Below are 19,000 nucleotides of genomic sequence, written 5' to 3'. Positions count from 1 at the left end.
CGGCTGGGATCACCTGGGCCGAGGCGGAACTGCCGGGTCCGGCCTCTGCGACGCACAACCAGAAACTAAGAGTCACCTGTGCGGGGGCTGGAGGCGGGACCACAGCCAAAGTTCACCTGGGCCTCTGGGAACCTGACCCGGCGTAGCCCCGGAATCGCCCAGTGCGGAGGGGTGGGCGCCCCACGCTGGGCCCAGCCGAGTGACCCTCCGTCCGTCGATCGGTGCGTGAGTCCCGAAGCTGCCGCCATGACCTGGAGCGCCACGGCGCGGGGCGCGCAGCAGCCGGACAACACCGCCTTCATGCAGCAGCGCCTCCCCGCCTGGCAGCCGCTGCTGTCGGCCAGCATCGTGCTGCCGCTGTTTTTCTGCGCGGGCCTGGCCTTCATCGGCCTGGGCCTGGGCCTCTACTACTCCTCCAACGGCATCACGGAGCTGGGGTACGACTATAGCGGCTACCCCGGGACCAGCAACTGCACGGTGTGCGCCGAGGCCCCCCAGGGCCGCGCGCCGCCGCCCCGCTGCACCTGTGCCTGGTACTTCACGCTGCCCGAGCTCTTCCAGGGCCCCGTGTATCTCTACTACGAGCTCACCAACTTCTACCAGAACAACCGGCGCTACGGCGTGTCCCGCGACAACTCGCAGCTGAGTGGGGTGGTCAGCTCGTTGCGCCACCCGGCCAACGAGTGCTTCCCCTACCAGTACAGCGCGGCGGGCCTGCCCATTGCGCCCTGCGGTGCCATCGCCAACAGCCTCTTCAATGACTCCTTCTCGCTGTGGCACCAACGCTGGCCCGGCGGGCCCTACGTGGAGGTGCCCCTGGACCGCACCGGCATCGCCTGGTGGACCGATTACCACATCAAGTTCCGCAACCCGCCCCTGGTGAACGGCAGCCTGGCGCTGGCCTTCCGCGGCACCGCGCCCCCGCCCAACTGGCACCGGCCGGTGTACGAGCTCAGCCCCGACATCAACAACACCGGCTTCATCAACCAGGACTTTGTGGTGTGGATGCGCACGGCCGCGCTGCCCACGTTCCGCAAGCTGTACGCGCGCATCCGCCATGGCAACTATTCAGCCGGGCTGCCGCGAGGCTCCTACCGGGTCAACATCGCCTACAACTACCCGGTGCGCGCCTTTGATGGCCAGAAGCGCATCATCTTCAGCAACATCTCGTGGATGGGAGGCAAGAACCCCTTCCTGGGCATCGCCTACCTGGTTGTCGGCTCCCTCTGCATCCTCATGGGTTTCGTCATGCTGGTCGTCTACATTCGCTACCAGGACCAGAACGACGAGGACGAGGACGAGGAGTGATGCCCCCTTGCTTTCCTGCAAACTTCCTGCTGGCCAAATTCCAGGCGTGTCCTGCTTTCCCTGGTGGTTGTGGATAGGGAGGCCAGGGAAAGGAACTTCACTCAATTGGGGGTACTTACTTGCTCAGGTGTTTGGACTGCAGAGGGAAACATCCTTGCAAATTCCCCCCATGTCCTTCACGACTTAATCAAATTGACATGTTAGTCTTGAAAAGGCTCTAGCATTTGAAAGCAGAAGGGACGATAGAGACTTAACCAACCCTTATCTGATGAACAGACTGAGACCTAGGAGTGCTAAAAATCGCATTCAAGATCCGACTGTCAGTCATTGGACTCGAAAGCCATTACCACTGCAGTACAGTGATTTTCTTTTCTTTTTGGGGGGGAGGGCTGTGCGTGGCAGAGAAAAGCCCACAAGTAGCCTGCAGCTATAGAGAGGGGTAGGAGAGGATATATTTGTTTAAAACGTACATTGACTAGGAGGCATCACCCCCCAGCAATTCGAACACACAAGAAAGGCTGGATCAAGACCTTTGACGCTGCCTTTAACCATCTGGAGATCATGCCGATATTCCCATCAATTTGGGAATCACTGCCTGAACCAGGGAGCATTTTAGGTTATAAAAATATGATCAATATATGTATGTGGAGTAATTTTATTTAGTATGAATGTTTGATTGAGCAGCTCAACAGCCCAACCGTTCTTCATGTTGGATAAAAGAATTCATTATTTTTTTTATTGTGTACTTGAGAGCAACCATGTATTCTGTCATTTTTACAGTATTTAGTCCACTGCTATAAGACTTTAAATGAGACTGTGACCTCTAAGGTATTCTGATTAAATCAGTAAATATGGATCCAGGCCCTATTCTCTGGATTTTTTAAAGAGAATAAAGGTTGTGTTTGTCTTACCTTTGTTATCATGTTTGCTTAATTCTTCTGAACCTTGATCTTAAAGGCACAAGCATTATCAACCACTTTGCTCATTTGTTATTACCAAATTTATATTGCAGTAAGATAATCATCTTTCAGAGTAAGGCTCAGTTAAAAAGTGAACTCAGTCTTTCACTGTTAACTTCTTAAATCAGATTTGGAACTTATATTAACATCAACATGTAGTGTGAATTAAACAATCTTCACCTATTGTTTGAATTTGGTAATATGGAGTAAATTTAAAAATTTGAATACTCAGCGTTATTACAGAATGTGATTATAGCAGTCAGCAGTTTTCTCCTTTTCCATATTTTACTAGGAATGTAAATTTAAGTTATTTGTTGGATACTTTGGCCTATAGAGCGGTATAAGATTTAAAAATTAAAAATGAAAACATTTCCCTATACGGTAGCATTTTGTCTGGATTCTAGCTGGGCTTGAATTTTCATGGTGTCCTGTAAGTGCTTCCTAACTAATGTGTCTTCTGGAATGAGAAAGAAAAGGGTAAACTTCAGTGATCAGACTAGAAATGTGCTTTGATCTAACTTATAAAATAAACCACAAACAAAAGAGAAATTAATGAGGTCAGGAGGAATATTACAAGAATATTACAAAGCAGAATATTACAAGAAAGATTTTCCAGGTATCTCCACAATCATATCAACTAAACAGTTCACTAAGAGATCTTTAAAAATCAGAGACAGAATAATCCGGGATTTCCTTTATAACCACAGCGCTTTCTGCCCTACTTTAAGTCTGTTGCCCTCTTGCTGTCACTGGCAATCTTGACAATCTTAAGTTCTCAAAGAGAGCTTTCAGTAGAGTTGCAATGTAATCAAGTTCTTACGCCCTTGTATATAAGTCATCAGTTACTTTAATAATAGTAAATTCCCTCTTCATTTTCATCAGGCATTTCTCTGCACCCTAGTTTCACTTTCTGTAGCTAAACCATAGCTGATTGATTTTACATAACAAAATTTTTAAAGTTTCAACTTCAATTTGTTCCCTGTGAGAATTTCTTAGTTCTCTTCCCATGAAAACAATAGGTTTAAAAATGTCATGAAGAAGATCTTTGTGAATCTGACCGAAACACATTAAGATCCTAAAGAGATCTTACCTGAGAGCAGTACTTTGTATAAATAATCTGCTAAAATTGTGAACAGTGTTGACTCTAGGTATACAGCCATAATTACTCTGATTAAGACTAATAACATGTATTCAGGGAAAAATTCTTCCCCACTGAAATGACACCTGGCATTATGGTTGCCACCTTGATGATATGTAAATTAGGTAACTGCAATGTTCCTTTATTTCACTCATGGGGCAAACAGCTCACCACAGACTGAAAAATCCTGAAGTCATGAAACCGACATAAATGTATGGGGGTGCAGACATAGGAGGAGGAAAATTCAAAAAAAAAAAAAAAAGGATGAGGTTTGGCGCCTGGGCCACCAAGATGCCCTGAAGGCAGGGTCAGAAAGCACTGGAGCCCGCCCAGGGCAGAGCTCACTCACAGCACTCTCTGATAACAAGGGCTTTGAGAAATCCAGTGAGCGGATGGTGGCTCACCTCCTTCTGAACCCCTCAGCTTGTCTTTTTGATCAATCTGAGTGTGATTTATCTTTTTCCTTAGAAGCAAAAGGTATTACTGTCAAGAACTTTTGCTAATAGCCTTGGCTTCCACATTGAGCTCTTAACTAAGTTCCCATTTAAGTGGCTGAAACCTTACATTACTGATGAAAACTGTAAATGATGTGTCATTAATAATGATACTTAGTTCTTCTAAAAGGCCTTTGTTCTGAAAGTCCAAGGTGCTCACCACTATGTGGTCTCATTAATCTTTTCCATCAAAATGCTTGTACTTTTAGAAAGTCATCTAGACTGAAAAAGCAGAGATAGTTTCCTTTCTAATATGCTCAGTTTTGTTCAGACTTCTCCAGAATAAAAGCATAATCATCAGGTACATGGATTGCGTGAGTAATTTCAAATGAAGACTTGGTTAATTCTCATTATGATTTCAATAAGTAAAAGATATTTCCCATTTTTGATAGACTCCAAAGTGGAAGATGCAATGCTTCCTAATCATTGCTGGGTAACAGAATATAAAAGTCTTATAAATTTTTCCTTGTTTTACTCTTTTTCCTCTGATTTTTTTCCTACAGAGCTTTAGGGTTAAGACTTATCTGTTACATCAATTTACAAATAGCTGAATATATTTCCTAAATTTTACTTAGAGGTGGCAAATTAGCATATAGAATCACTTTCATGAATTTTTAAAAACAGTATTAAACATCATATATAAAAATGGCATAGTCTCCATCTCCAACCCTAACTTCTCTCCAAGCTCACATCACCTCTCTGACACACCTCAATGTCCTGCAAGTTGACACAGTTTGGCCTTTTCTCCAAACCCATTAGTTTGGGTTTGGAGAAATAGTTCCAGATGCTGAAAATGATTCCTCTGTTGCTCTCAGTCACCCACACCAAAAAATCTGAAGTGCCTCCTTGAATCCTCCCACAGATTTTTGTTCATATCAAAATGGCTATCAGATCCTATTGCTTCTCTATCCCAAATGCACTTTTAATCAGGTGTCTCTTTGTCATTACCCTGGCCCAAGAGATTGTTATTTCTCATGTGGAAGCTGGAGGAGTCTCCGAACTGAGCTTCAGTTTATTCTCCACACCTCACTCTGAAAGAGCTAGGCAAAACACTAACCCCATCACATGATCCCTTAACTTAAAAATCTCTCCTGCCTATACGTAGCTTGCAGGAGGAAGTCTATATTCCTCACAGGGCATTGAAGACCTTCATGGTTGACTCATTCTAAATCTTCGTCCCCTTTTGCTCCAAGGCCCCAACGAAGTCCAGCCATATTGAATGATTTGAGGAGGACTGAAGCGACATGCTACACGTTTGCCCTGCCGGTCCTGCTCCTGACCGCCTGAGTCTCCATCCTTCCTCCAGAGTCAGCTCCATGTTTGTGCCCTCTCTACTCTGGCAGGTCCTCCCCATACCCCCTGTGCTTGCTTCACTCCCTGTCTCCAGCCTGGCTTCGCCTTTGAGCTCATTTCATTTCTCTCCCAGAGCACTTACTGTGCTACCTAGAAATAATTTATTTGCTTATCTATCTCCACATCCAGACTGTTCTTTGAGGGCTGAGTATCTTTTTTTCTCATTCACCTTGAGGATCACCAGTGTCAAGTTGAGTGACCAGCACATGGTGGGTCCTCAAACATGTGTTGACCGACTATTAGGAAGCCAGTGATTCCATCATTTACTACCATTGAACATATTATTTCCTACCATACATTTGAATGCATAGAAAATAATTGAGGAAACAAACAGGAAGCAGAGATGGTCCCCTAAACATCTGAAAATCTTAGAACAGGGAGCGTGGTGGACACACATATATTCTGTACAGCACGGAAACACTAAGCTTAGAGACCCATTTGGATAACTGAAATGTGCAATCAGGTTTTCCTCCATAAACTGATTTGCAGAAATGAGTAGCAGATGGGTTACATTAGCCCATTGATAGGGGGATTGTTACTTTCTACTCAAAGGTAATCGGTGTCTTTCCTGTTTAACAGCAGTCATAGAATGTTCACATTTTACTTCCTATAGTATCCTACAATAAAACGTAAACACATATTGCTTTCCCCTGCCATGCAATTACCCAAGAACCCATTTAAACAAAAATAGCATTTGTGGAGAAATATCCAGAAAGGAAAGCAAAATTAAATGGAATCATAGTTGTCCCATTTGCAGGCTGGTGTTTGATTTATAACATTTGGCACATCTTGATATCTACATAATAGTAGTTTTAAAACCATAAATAATATTTTACAGAGGTCACACCATAGTTATTTAAGTTCAGGGGTTTATTTCCCTGAGCACTAAGTAGCTATGAATGAATTATGTTTAGTCTGATCTGCCACAGAAGGGCCATAAACCTCCAAGTCATAGCAAACAGTGGAATATTACTTCAATACGTCAGGAAAATTGTACATGTAAAAGAATAATGTATGATAAGGGAGAGGGATTTTTATTTTTTTTTAAAGTAATATATGTTACCAGGCAGGAGCTATAAAATTTTGTTATGTTAAACTTTCCTCTGATTCTGGAAAACAAGTTAAGTGACTGCTTTGCACTGTGGACTCTATGGCAGCGAAGCTGGTTATGGAACCAGAAAAGGGCCTGGAAAGGAGAGTCTGGCCCTGAATCAGGACATGCGTTTCCTCCTCAGCTCTCCACCCTTCGAAAAGATGAAAACAAAGAAAACCTGCGAGATCACAAGAGGTGGTTTTGCAAACTTCTCTTTTCTGCCAGCATTCCTTCCCAGTGACACCCAGATCAGAGTTTTTATAGCTCCTCAGAAGTGGGAAAAGAGAAGTTTTTAGTCCGAAGGTGAATTCACTTTGAAAACGAAATCTGGTTAAAACGTGCCCATGAAACTCTTAAGCACTTACAAAGTACCAGACAACATGCCAGATGATTTCCCTGGCTTCTCTCCTTTAATGTTTACAACCACCCTAATCTTATTCCCATTTTACAAACATGGAAACCAATTTGGAAAAAAATAAAGAAACTGGAAGATTTGGTGGCGGGGAGGGGTGACTGTCCCAGGCTTCTGGCTGAGGTGGGTACTTCAGAAGCCCCCTGACTACTCAAAATCGCTAGTGCTGTTTTCCAGGCAATGTTCTAAGCTTTTCTACCTACACTACCACGTTGTAATCCCGTGATCTAGTGAATAGATGCTCATGTGACCAGCATCTCACAGATGGGGAGCTGATACTCAGAGAGGTAGAGTTAGCAGCCTGAGGCAGCAGAGAGAGCGTAACAGGGTGGTCCCAGGAAAGGGGGAGGTTCCCTGCCCCACCCAAGGGAGGGTGGAGCTGAGCAGGAAGAGGAGATGCTGCAGAAGAGACTGAGGAAGGAAGCAGGATGGAGCCAGGAGACCTGGAGGAGGCGCATGGAGCCTAGAGACACGTGAAGAAACTGCGCTTGTCTTGTGGTCGTGGACTGGGTGACACAGATGTGGGTGAGACCCGTGGGGAGGTGACAATGGCAGCTTTTATCTTGATGTTGATTTTGCTCTTTTCCTTCCGGGCTTGTCTGGTTATTTCTGACCCTTTGCTGTGGGTCCCCACTGGAAGATGCTTTAGACTTGTGGCAGGCTTTGGGGCTTTGCTCTGGGCCAATCCCATTTGGATGGACTTTTACCCACGAGGGGACGGGTAACTTTGGGTGCTTCATTTAGAAACTAGACTCTTTGCCTTACCTGTATTGTTTCCTAGTTTTATTAAAGTTCCTTCCCATTAAAGTCTTATATGTTTTGTGCTGATGCGGCGGATGGCAGAACCCATTTAGAATAGGCAGGTTTGCAGGGTTTGGGCTGCCCCTCTCCCTGTCCTATAACAAGAGGACCACGGAGCCAGGATTCAAACCCACCAGCCAAAGGGCCTCAGTAAGGCCCTTGACTTCTCATCCTCTGCTTTTCTTTTAGTTTTGGGATTAATAACGATTAATGGTGAATATTAAGACTAACCTAATGAAGGAACAAGATTAGTCCAGTCACCCTGAAAATGAAGTCCACGGCTAGAGGAGTGAAGTGGAGGAGGGGAAATCCTCTGGCATGCACAAGACATGGAATTGTAAAGCTTCAGCAATTTAGACAGGATTCTCCAGCCGGGACACACAACTAGACCAGGGGAGCTAGCAGTGAGGGATTTACACTATGAAGAAGAGCACAGATGGGACTGCCATTTAGAAGTGGGTTAGCTCTGAGAGAGAAGGAGCAACTTGGAGCAGGGAGGGGCAGGACCTGCCCATAGGGGCCACGTGAAAAGGTTCTAGGGCATTTGCATGACAATTTTAGAGTCCACTCCTTTCCGTGTTCTTTCTGATGCTGCGACCAACTCAAGTAAGGCACAAGGTTAAGATAATCCATTATCTCCTTGAGGAAGTAAAAAAAAAAAAAAATTAAATCTAACATTTTTATTTGACATGAATAATCAAATTACCAGAGAGGCTACTGCCCAAAGCGTTGTATTTTAATTGAAAGCAGGAAGGAACACCCCTGCTAGTCCCCTGGGAATTCGGGGTTCTGATAGTCCCAGTTTGACCAAACACTGTGTGAAAGAAGCAAAGCTCTGAGTGCTGTAGAATGGAGAGGCAGTTTTGGGGATTGGAATTTGCCCCTACAAAAAACAAAGCCTCCACATCTCCTCCTTGTTGTCTTTGATCAGAGCAGAAGGAATATATGCAATCTAAGTGGAAATTAGCCCCAAGACAGAAATCTTGGAAGGGATTGAGTCCCAGTTTAACTGCCTTGCCTCGAATGTGTCACCAAAGTTAAACTCCAGGCCCAGACTCTGTGCCCTTTGCGGGCCTGAGTCGAGCGTTTTCCCTGCATTGCACATTCTGAGGCTGGGGAAGAATATTCCGCAGAACTGGGAAGAGAAGGCTTCAACTCTGCCACCCAGTCCCCCCGGACTTGCCTGTCTTGCCAAGGACTGTCACCAGAGCCAGAGTCCAGAGACACTGAAGGCAGCAGAGGTTTTTCAGTTGACGCGGGTCCAATCCGAAATGGAAATCCCTAAAGATGTGCAATACTGCCCTCCTCTGGACAGACACGGAATCACCAGCACTTTACCTCAGGGCTTCTCTGGACGGGGAAGGAAATAAATCTGCTTTTTTGCGTGATTTGTATGCACATGTGAAGTATTTGTTTTAAAGATGAAAGTTCCAGAGAGTAAATAAATAGAAATGCTTATAAATTGTGTAATAATTCTATGATGTTTAATACCTTCTTATTAATAGAAAAGGAAACTGCTATGAAAAGACTGCCGTGTTTTTCTTTCATTTTGATTCAAATGACGTAGAATATTTTCTTCAAATATATTTCTAATAGTTACTTCCAATTTAAGTTTTTTCCTCTAAAAAGGCTGTGTTTATTTTCAATCTATGTCATAAAGAAAAGATTCTTGATCCTAATGTTGAAAAAGAAAATACTGTCTACTTTGTTGTAAGCTTAGTCACACAAATAGAAAAAGACTGCCACTTTTCTTATTTTCACTAGCTAACTTTGCCAAATAGGCATGAATATGTCATTTTACATTAGAAATGTGGGTTTTTTTTTTTAAGTGAAAACTGATAAATATTGGCAGCTCCCTCTCCCAGGAACTCTATGAAATTGCCTCAGAGACTTGACATTCAGATAAATCCTGTCAATACCAGCACTTTACCAGCACAAGTATGCACTTCTTTCACCAGAAAGCCTGCAGAGTCTCTAAAAGCAAAATCCGTGTGCTCATGTAGAATCCCATGAATCACTTACACCGAAGCTAGCTCAAGTGTGGATGACTTGAAACTGCATTCTTTTCTAAGACAGATATTGAACATAAAAACAGAAATGTTTATAAAGTCATTTTGATTTTGCATATGTGAATCTTGTACCATGCTTCAATACCAAAACACATCCACTTTCATCCTAAGATACATTTTTTCCTCCATGTCTTAACATCTCTAAAATCCAGATGTGTCTCAAACTCCTGGGTTCTTACAACCATGGAATCTTAAAGTTACTGTCATTTAGACACCATCTGTCAGGCAAAGGCCATGTTGCTGCTCTGCAGTATCTGGGGGCGAAACAAAGCATTGTGTACACTCACACAGACATCAAAGATTCTGTTCTTAGAGGGATTTAAATGACTTAATCTCTGACTATGAATACATTTTAGGAGAACCTTAGCCAATTGATTTTACATGTATTTTCCCTTTTTGATGTCTGTGCAAATAGGATACATAATAAAATCTAAATAAATATAAAAGAATCCTTTTAATAAGGATAAAATAGTTTTTATTATAAAAATTCCTATTTTTTACAGAGCACAAAATTGTTAATGTAAGGAGTTGTTATGTCCTATTTTAATCGGCAGCATTTTTTTTCTCTTGTTGGTACATAAAATACAGTAACGGTACATCCTGTGATTGATGGCATCTTAAATTCAATAAATTATATGGTATAATAACAAGGCAGTGGAAAGAATGCTTCTGAATTCCAAACCAGATGACATAAGATGGCATTAACTGAAAAGGCATATTCACTCAATTTCCACTGTCTGCACCATCGATCAATTTTGAGAAGGAAATGGAATTTTTAAAATTCTCTCACTCCTCTGATGTACCCACGTATTAGAAGAATAAAACAATGTGCAGATGCCAGCATAGATCAGCCCCTCAGCCTTCAGCATCTCACTGTAATTATTGGATACAGGCCAACCAACCTTCTGGATCACAAAAAGGGTAGGTGAGAGGCCCAAAGATCAAAGCCGACACGTAGCTCATCTGAGGCCCCTGTAATATACCTCACTGGAAGGAGGCACAGGGGGAGAGAGTGTCAGAAGAGTGAGAATGTTGAAGTGTCTTTCTCAGTCCCTGAGGCCTCCTTTGGACCAGGAAGCTTTGCTGGACAGGCAGACATCACGATTTGTGTATTACATCTCCCTGCTCTCTCAATATGAGTTGTGTGTGGGTGTGTGAAGTTGATGACCAAGTATAAATCAGAGTTATTTCTGTTGACAGGAAATAAAGTTAGACCATCAGGCATCTTCAGAGTCTATATCTGCTTTCATGTTTTTCAAAGTTATAGGGAAAAGATGGCTTCCATTATGATGACTGTCTTGTCAGAGCTAAGACTGAGCCAATTCCATTCCGCCTTAGTTCTTTCCTCTGCCAGGAATGGAAACCATACTGTGATAAAAACATTGCCAAGGGAGAATTCCAAATAAAAACCTCGAAGTTGATTTCAACTCAGCTTGGTTGAAGGCTCACTTCAACCCCACCCTCTACCACCCTGCCCAAGGAATCAGGCTTTTGTTTTTCCTTCATAAATTGTATTTCTTGTTCTCTACCACCCAATCCCGCTGTTCACCTCTCTCCCTCGGCTTCATTTCAGCCAAGTTCATAGGATCAGATTTTTTAAATCATCCACAGACTGATATGCCAATGTTCAGGTCTTTAGCAGTATAAAACATACATAAAATATGAAGAATAGCAGGTTTATAGATAACTCAGGAATATTAAGCTGTTTCTACTTATACATTTGTATGAGACAATTCCTCTGCTGGCCCTTTGGAAGACAAATTTCCATCTGTCTTCATCCTGGATCCCTGTTTCAGTGCTGAGTCCAGACACAGGCTCAAGAGGCTCTCAAACAATTCTCCTGAGGATGTTTTCGCTGCAAAGCAAAACACCTTTTCTGCACCTTCAAAAGTTCCTTGAGTTTGGAAACTCTCCTACCTGTTTGCTTTGTGCAGCTGCAGGGCCTATTTGGCCCTGTACACTTCCTGGGTCCATAATTTTTCAAAAAGCTGTAATGTTCCTTAAAAACTCGTCCCCACCCTGGACTCCCCTATTTTCTAGTTCTCAGGGATCTCATCTTACAGCTTTTTCTGGATACTATTCTCCTGAGTCAGAACAGTCATGTAGCAACACTCTATGTACAAGAATGAAACAACATGCAGTTTTGTATCTTCAGCCTGTACTAATTCTAAATTCACAGATGATTTGGGATGATGGAGGTGCTTTGGGTGACAATATAGGCAAGCACTGACTTGGGAGTCAGAAGCCCTGAGTTTGTTCAATTTTCTGTCACTGTGTGGGCAGCTGACTTAGAAAAAGCTATTTATGTTTTGAATCCTCTCCTCTGTAAGTGAGGCTGTTGGACTAAACTGGATTCCTTTCCAGTGCTCAGATTCTGTGACTTGAGATTGAAATGGACATTTTTACAGTGGATCAGGCATAGGAGTAATGTTGAAGGACCCATTCATTTCCTGGCAATGTCTTCTGTCATTATTCCTATTTTCATGAGATACTACATATGGTTGTTTCACTGCAATGTAAGAAAAGACTATGGTCAAACAAATTAAAATAAAGTTTCTTTCCTGTAGGAATTTTTGAAAACTTTAACACACTAAGATGCTTATGAATCTCCAGGAAAGAGATCAAGTGTTGCAAAACCAAGCAAACATAATTGAACAAGTGCCTCTTTTTTATTCAAGCACCAATTACCATCGTGGAGACACTGGTTTATACACAAGGCATCTTGGAGATTAGTGCCCAGGGCATGGTCTCTTGAAAAGAAAGACAATTGTCAAAAGTCCCAAACATACAAGACTCCTATTATTTTCCACCAAAATTTTTTTTTAAAGATTATATGGAGGTTTATTTCATATTTGGTTCCTTTCAACATCATCTTCTAGGCTTTTTTTTTTTTTTTCAATGCTATTCTTCTTTAGTCCCCAGCATATCGGGAGAAGGGACACTTGGCATCTACAGTGATCTTAACCCTCTTCCTGCTCCAATGCCAGCCCACATGTCTCTAGCCCTTATGAACAACACACTCAACTAATATGCAAACTGAGCTGCATGGTGGCTTAGCTAAAATAGAAGGAATCCAAGTCTCTGTTTCACTGCCAAGCACTGTTCCAAGAAGTTCACCGATCTTTGAAATCAGCCAGCCCCTAAACCCACTGAAGGAGGTCAAGAGAGTTAAAAGATCCCAGATGGGGCTCTGGCAGCCTATACAATTTCTTCCCCCTCTATTGCTCATTCAGAGTGTGACCTGGACAGGTCACCAAATCTCTATGTGCTTTCAACTCCCCATTTATAAAATGTGGCTGATAAATAATGATTGCTGGGATGTTCAGAGATACTTGAATTAAAGTCATTACAAAGAGCAAATTCCCTACCTGATGTTTGTGTTATTACCATCAGAGGCCAAAGGAACAATTCAACGGTCAGAAAGCAGCTATGGATGAGAAAAGGCAGGAGTGGTCAAATGAGGTGTTCTTAGTTCTGGAGCCTCTGCTACTCAATTAAATCTGCACATTCACATAGTACAACATCTGATTTATAAAGACAAATATTTAATTAGTGGGACCTCAGGCCCAGCAATGCTACTCCTAATACACGTAACAAGATATCTTAAGCTTGCAAAACAAACCCTGTAAACGTAAACTACTGCAAAATTACAAAGTTTAACATAAAAAATGGAAAATCTTTAAATAGCTGTTTTGTACTATGTTCTTAACAGACAAAACTGCCACACAATGGAACTGTGTAACAACTAGCAGCAGGCACTCCAGGAAGATAAAATAAACTGGCTTTATGGACCCAAGGAATTGATTTTTAATGAGATTCTGCTTGGCTGTAATGGCATCCTGAGAGAGTGATCCAGTTTCCATGGCCTCTGGTATACAGTTATAAGGTGCAGAGCAAGGACTTGGTTAAACAATGCCCATGCATTTGCCCTTTAATTGTATGAGATTAAGTAAAATAAGGATGTTGTTCTAAGACACACTCCAGAAAGTGCACATGTGTATGAAACTCATGCTACTATACCTTCAGATGCTGAGATATGGGCTTGTATATTTTAATTTAGAGGGTTAAATCCCTTGAAGTTTTATGCATAAGTTTATATTTCTCTACATGAATATAAGGACTCCTAAAATATTAGACTTGACTGATTCTTTCATACCTGTAACATAGACATTTGTGTTTTTATGTTTAGTGGTAGATATGGATAAAGACAGGATAGAGATATGGCTATAGATAACAGGTAATGTAGAATTGAGAAGGAAGGGCAATATACTGGTAAAGAGCTTCAGATTATCTTGCCTCTGCCACTTCCTGTGTGCCCTAGGGTATGTTAATTAGCTTCTCTGAGCCCCAAACCTATTTAACAAGGTTGCAAAAAAGATTAATCAACACAGACACACATAACAATTTAGACAATTCTTAACAATTCAATATCAAGTGAAAAGGTAAACCTCCAAAGATTATATATAGCATACATTTTCATAAGTTAAAGCAAAGTAACAATTAAATGTGTAGGTTTAAAAATACAGCATAGTAAAACTGTAGGCAAAAAGAAAAGGAATGATAAACATAGGATTCAGAATGATGATTCCTTTAAAGGGGGAGGAAATGGAGCTAAAGAGAATCATATCACTTGCTAATGGTAAATGTTCTAGTTTGCCCTTGAGGGGTCAGTTTGCGGGTACATATTTTTTTAAAGATTTGTTTATGCATACAAGAACTGGGGTACAGGCCAGAGATGGGGGGGGTGAGAATATTCACAGAGACAGAGTGGGGAGAAGAACAGGCAGATTGACTGAAATACACTGCTGAGGGGAGCAGCGGGCGAGTCAGGAGAGGTCTGCTGCGCCATGTGGGACCCTCCTCCGGTGGCGGGGGAGCAGCCAGGGATCGAACTGACGCTGCAGTGGCTGCGGGCAACTTCGCAACCCAGCGCTCAACCGCTGTGCCACCGGGGAGGCCCTCTTGTATGATTATTTTTGTAGATGTCTCTTTTGCTGAGTCTTGGATAATACTTAGGAGTGGAATTGCTTAGTTGTAGGGTAGAGATAACTCCTTATATTTATGAGAAATTGCCAGTTTCCTAAAGTGGCTGAATCATTCCAGATCCCTAAGTTTATAACATCTACCTCTATCAAAAGGTGGTTTAAGTAATCATACCACCAGTGACCCATATGTGTCTTTTATCAAAAGGATTCCTAGGCCACACACACACAAAGATTTGAATGTAAATGACAACAGACAAATTTAGACTTGTCTGATGGTAGAATGTACAGCCAGAACAGCAAGAAGTCACTTCCTTTTTGATGCAGACCACGAAATAAATCATTTGTAAGCATACTGCTTGGAAGAAGTATGAACCTTTATCCCTAAATTATATACAATGCTGGAAACCAATGTTACCTTAGTAAAAATAATAGTTTTTTAAAGATATGGACCAAATCTACATAATACAGATATATTATTCTATTACTTAGAAAAATATGTGTAGAATTGGTAGCTAAAATAAGATGACTGGATTAGGATTACTCAATTTAGAAAGCTGAAATAGAGGCAAAAATCATCAAAATGAAACTTAAGATATAATCACCAATCTATATTCTTGTTTAAAAAAAAAAAAGAATATTCTTTGGGTGAAGTGTAAGTCTAACTCATAGCTTCCCCAGCTGGGCAAATGTCCCTTTCCGCTCTTGACTTTAACAAACTGAAAAACTTTTTTGGGGAAGGGGTGGATAGCCAATGATAGGGACATTAATTGCTGTCCATTGGCTGGTTGAATTGGGCCATAAAGAGAAAGGCTTGTCCTAGCCCCAAAGAGCTTACATCTGTTTCTCATACAGCACAGCCACCCATGCTGCTACAACCATCCTTCTGGCCAGGCTACCACTTTATTGATTTTTTTCCCCCTGCCCTTTTAAAAAGATGAAAGTTCCTAAAAGCTTTTGGAATGCAAGAATGTGTGTTTGCATGCATGTGCATGTGCGTGTTGGTGACAACAATGGTTTAGGTTAACAAACTCAGCAGCAACAAGGTAAGCAATCCAGATTTTGTGTGATTTTTTTTAAACCAATTACTCTAGGATTGTGCACTCTGCTGAACAATTAGAACGTGATGACAACGACTTAAAGATAATTAGTCGACAATGACTTGAGACCTCATTAACCCCTTTAACACCTCATGGTTTATGATTAAAATGTAATACTTGGGGATTGTTTAAAGGACATCTTGTCTACAACCAGAAGTTGTTCAGGTATAGCTACAGCATTTGCTTTTTCTTTGACATGTCTTCCATTATCTTGAAACCATTAACAATGATTATCCAAAACAGACTTATCATTATTCTGTGAGACTCAATGGATTAAGGGTTTTTGCTTTTACCCAAAAATCCATTATTTTGCTTCTTTCTCCAATAATCTCCTACTCCTATCCAGTTTTTTTTTTTTTTTTTTTAGTTAAGTGAAGTTCAAACCTTTCTTAAAGTCGATTCCTTTGTTGTTATAAACTGCATGGATTGATAAAGTTAACTGGAATTTTTACTGAAATGATCCACTTAGGAGTTTAATGACAAGATAATTGTACCACGAGATTTCACAGGTGTGTGTATGTTTAGATGAACGTGAGATATTTACAGATCTGCTGGCCTCAGGCTTGAGTAATATAATTTTCTTTTTTTTTTGATGGGTTCTCAATATTTAATAGATAGATTAATGCTGAGATTCCATCCACAATCCTCCAGTTTCTATTCAGTTCCCTGCCCCTTCCTCCAAAATAAGCACCATTTTAAACCAATAAAGCTAAAAGCCAGTGGTTCTGTTCTTTATTTCCAACTATTTTTTTTAGAAGTTTCAGTGCTTCTGGGACAATCCAATCATACTGCTTGTTAAACTGCAAATATCAGACAACATCCTAATATTTGAGAAGGCTTGACATAATCTCATTGTGATTATTAAATGTTAATCACCTATAAAATTATAATTTCAATGTCAGGGATACGTTTTAGACATGTAATCAGTTAGGCTATTTAGACATACCACCTGCGTATTTGATGCTGAAGTTTCATAACGGAGTCAAACTACTGAGTTTGTCCACTTTCAGGAAAGTGGTCCTGAACCTTTTGGAGTCTGAGGCCTGTATGGGAATATGGTGAAATCTATCTTTCCAATCCAGAAAAGGGCTCTAGTCACTTGTACACCAAATTGATTCCATTTTCAGGGACTTATAGAACCCAGACCATTATTCTCTTATTATTATGAAATCTTGGGGTGACTTTAATCTTTCAGATATATTGGTGATAACTATTCTATAAAACAAATGAAGGGAAAATGGACCAATTGTGAACAGATCATATTAAAACTGAAACAATGATCAGAGAGAACTACCTGAGTTAGAAATCTAAGGGCGGGGTGGGGGGGTTAGGGGGTTATGGGGGCAGGGAGAAGTGCCTTAATATAAAATCTGGGACAGTGGCTATTGATTGTAAATATCAATTGACTAGAAGTTCTGCACAGGTGTTTCTCACAGTATAATCTGACTCCTTCAACAGAATTAGCAGAGATGCTTGTTTAAAGCGTGTATCTCAGGCTTCATCTCAGTCAGCTAACTTGGCATCTCCTTTAATGGGGACTGGGACCCTGCATTTCAGCTTAACAGGACCTCCAGATGATTCCAGCACACAGTTAATTTTGAGACCATCTCTGTGTGTACAACATTGCAGAAGCTGAAATTGCTCTCTTATTCTTAATGTCTTTTGCAAAGCAATTTATTTATTACAGTATTCTCAGTCAATCAATGTGCAAGAAGATCTTCCAAAAACACCCAGAAAATGCTCTTGATAATTCCACTTTGGAGAGTGGATGTCATTGGGGAGAGAAGCCTTGGAAGGCATCTGCAAGCAATTGTCACTCCAAGCGCACTCACCATCAACGAGCCAGGCCTTTTTAGATTGGCCCATCACATTGTTTCATTTTTTGGTACTTAGTCATTTGTTACAATAAAAATTAAGTTACAGGGAAGGAACACTGTGACAGGATAATGGACTCCTGCTCAGAAGAAAGCAGCCTGTCTCCAATTCATCATGGTGTTTATAGTGCATTAGAAGACATTACAGTGACAGCATCATTCCTTTGGGGCAGGAAGAAAAACCAGATTGAGTGGGAAAGAGGGAGTTTTCTTCATTAACTTGGCAAAAGTGAAATAAAAATAGAATCCAGGGGTGGTTTGAATGGCTATGTTCAGCAACCGACAAGGAGAAAGCCAACAATCTCTGAGACTAACATTCCAATACGTTAAAAAATTAGCTTATTTCACCTTGCATCACATGAGCTATTTGTGGGTTAAAATGGAATGGTTGCCTGAAGAATAACAGAGAGGCATGGAGAAAATGGGCAAAGTTAAGGCAATTTAAAATGATTAAAGCCCACAAAATATTTTGCAAATATAAAATCCTGGAGAGAAACTTAATAATAATATTTGTCCAATGGACTGGGCCAAAGATATCTATATTGTCTAGGTATTTTAATTGGGGCCTGAAGTATCATTATAAAATCATAAGAAATCTATGTTCGGTGTTCTCATAAAAGTAAAAATAGTTGTTTGATGTTGGAAAGTAGTGTTTTGAAACGTAGGAGCTAAAGGAATGTGGCGCTGGGTAGGCATGTCTGCCAATTTAGACCTGGGAACTTAATAACCGTATAGTGTTTTTACTGTTATACCCTACACTAAGTTGAGAAAAAAACGAGAGGGCACCAGGCAACTTGGGATGATGGGAACAATGTCTTACTTCTATGATTTTCTAAGCTAACATTTTTCTACACCACACTTTGTATTAAAGTAAAGCTACTTCATAGATCGCAGTCTCTTTTTGGGGTCTAGTTTGCTCCTTAATAAAATCTTTAATTCACTTAAGAATCAATTTGAACACAAGCCTGTGTGGTCTCATTTTCTTTCCCCGTCAATCTGTGTTATTTCCAGGGTGAAAGGTAATTTTGACCATAAACATGGTTTCTATCACACATTTCTAATTTTAACCTATTTGTCTCAGTTTGATTTACATTGGGTCCAGAGCAAATTAACTATTGGGAGCTTTTATTGAAAATTAATTAGGTGGCTAAAGTGCCCATGGCAGACTCTGCCAGTACATGTTTCTCTCTGGGTCGCCAGCCTTCTCCAGTTAAAACACCTAGCAACTTAAAAAAAATCTATAAAACGAATGATATAATTAGTTCCAGAATGGAACTCAATCTCTTTGAAATCAGATGCTTTCTTCTAATGCTGAAGGGCCATGCTAGAGCAAGCATTTTATGGTATCAGGGGATTTTCCTGGGGTAAGAGTAGCTCATTCTAGCTGAATCATCTCACATGACTTACAAAAGGTGTC

The 19,000-nt window shown here is 41.2% G+C and overlaps 1 protein-coding gene across 1 annotated transcript; it reads left to right on the top strand.

The window, feature by feature from the left end:
• Positions 1-246: 246 nt before the first annotated feature.
• Positions 247-1,308, top strand: TMEM30B (transmembrane protein 30B; the record flags this gene model as incomplete). The annotated part of the gene is made up of 1 exon (XM_084241033.1): positions 247-1,308. One exon carries the CDS (start codon positions 247-249, stop codon positions 1,306-1,308), a length of 1,062 nt encoding a protein of 353 aa, XP_084097159.1.
• Between the last annotated feature and the right edge of the window lie 17,692 nt (positions 1,309-19,000).

This window comes from Talpa europaea (assembly GCF_964194135.1).
Source record: "Talpa europaea genome assembly, chromosome: 8".
Taxonomy (NCBI): Eukaryota; Metazoa; Chordata; class Mammalia; order Eulipotyphla; family Talpidae; genus Talpa; species Talpa europaea.
The sequence above is the reverse complement of the archived record's forward strand: the minus strand, read 5'-3'. Positions and strand labels throughout refer to the sequence as shown.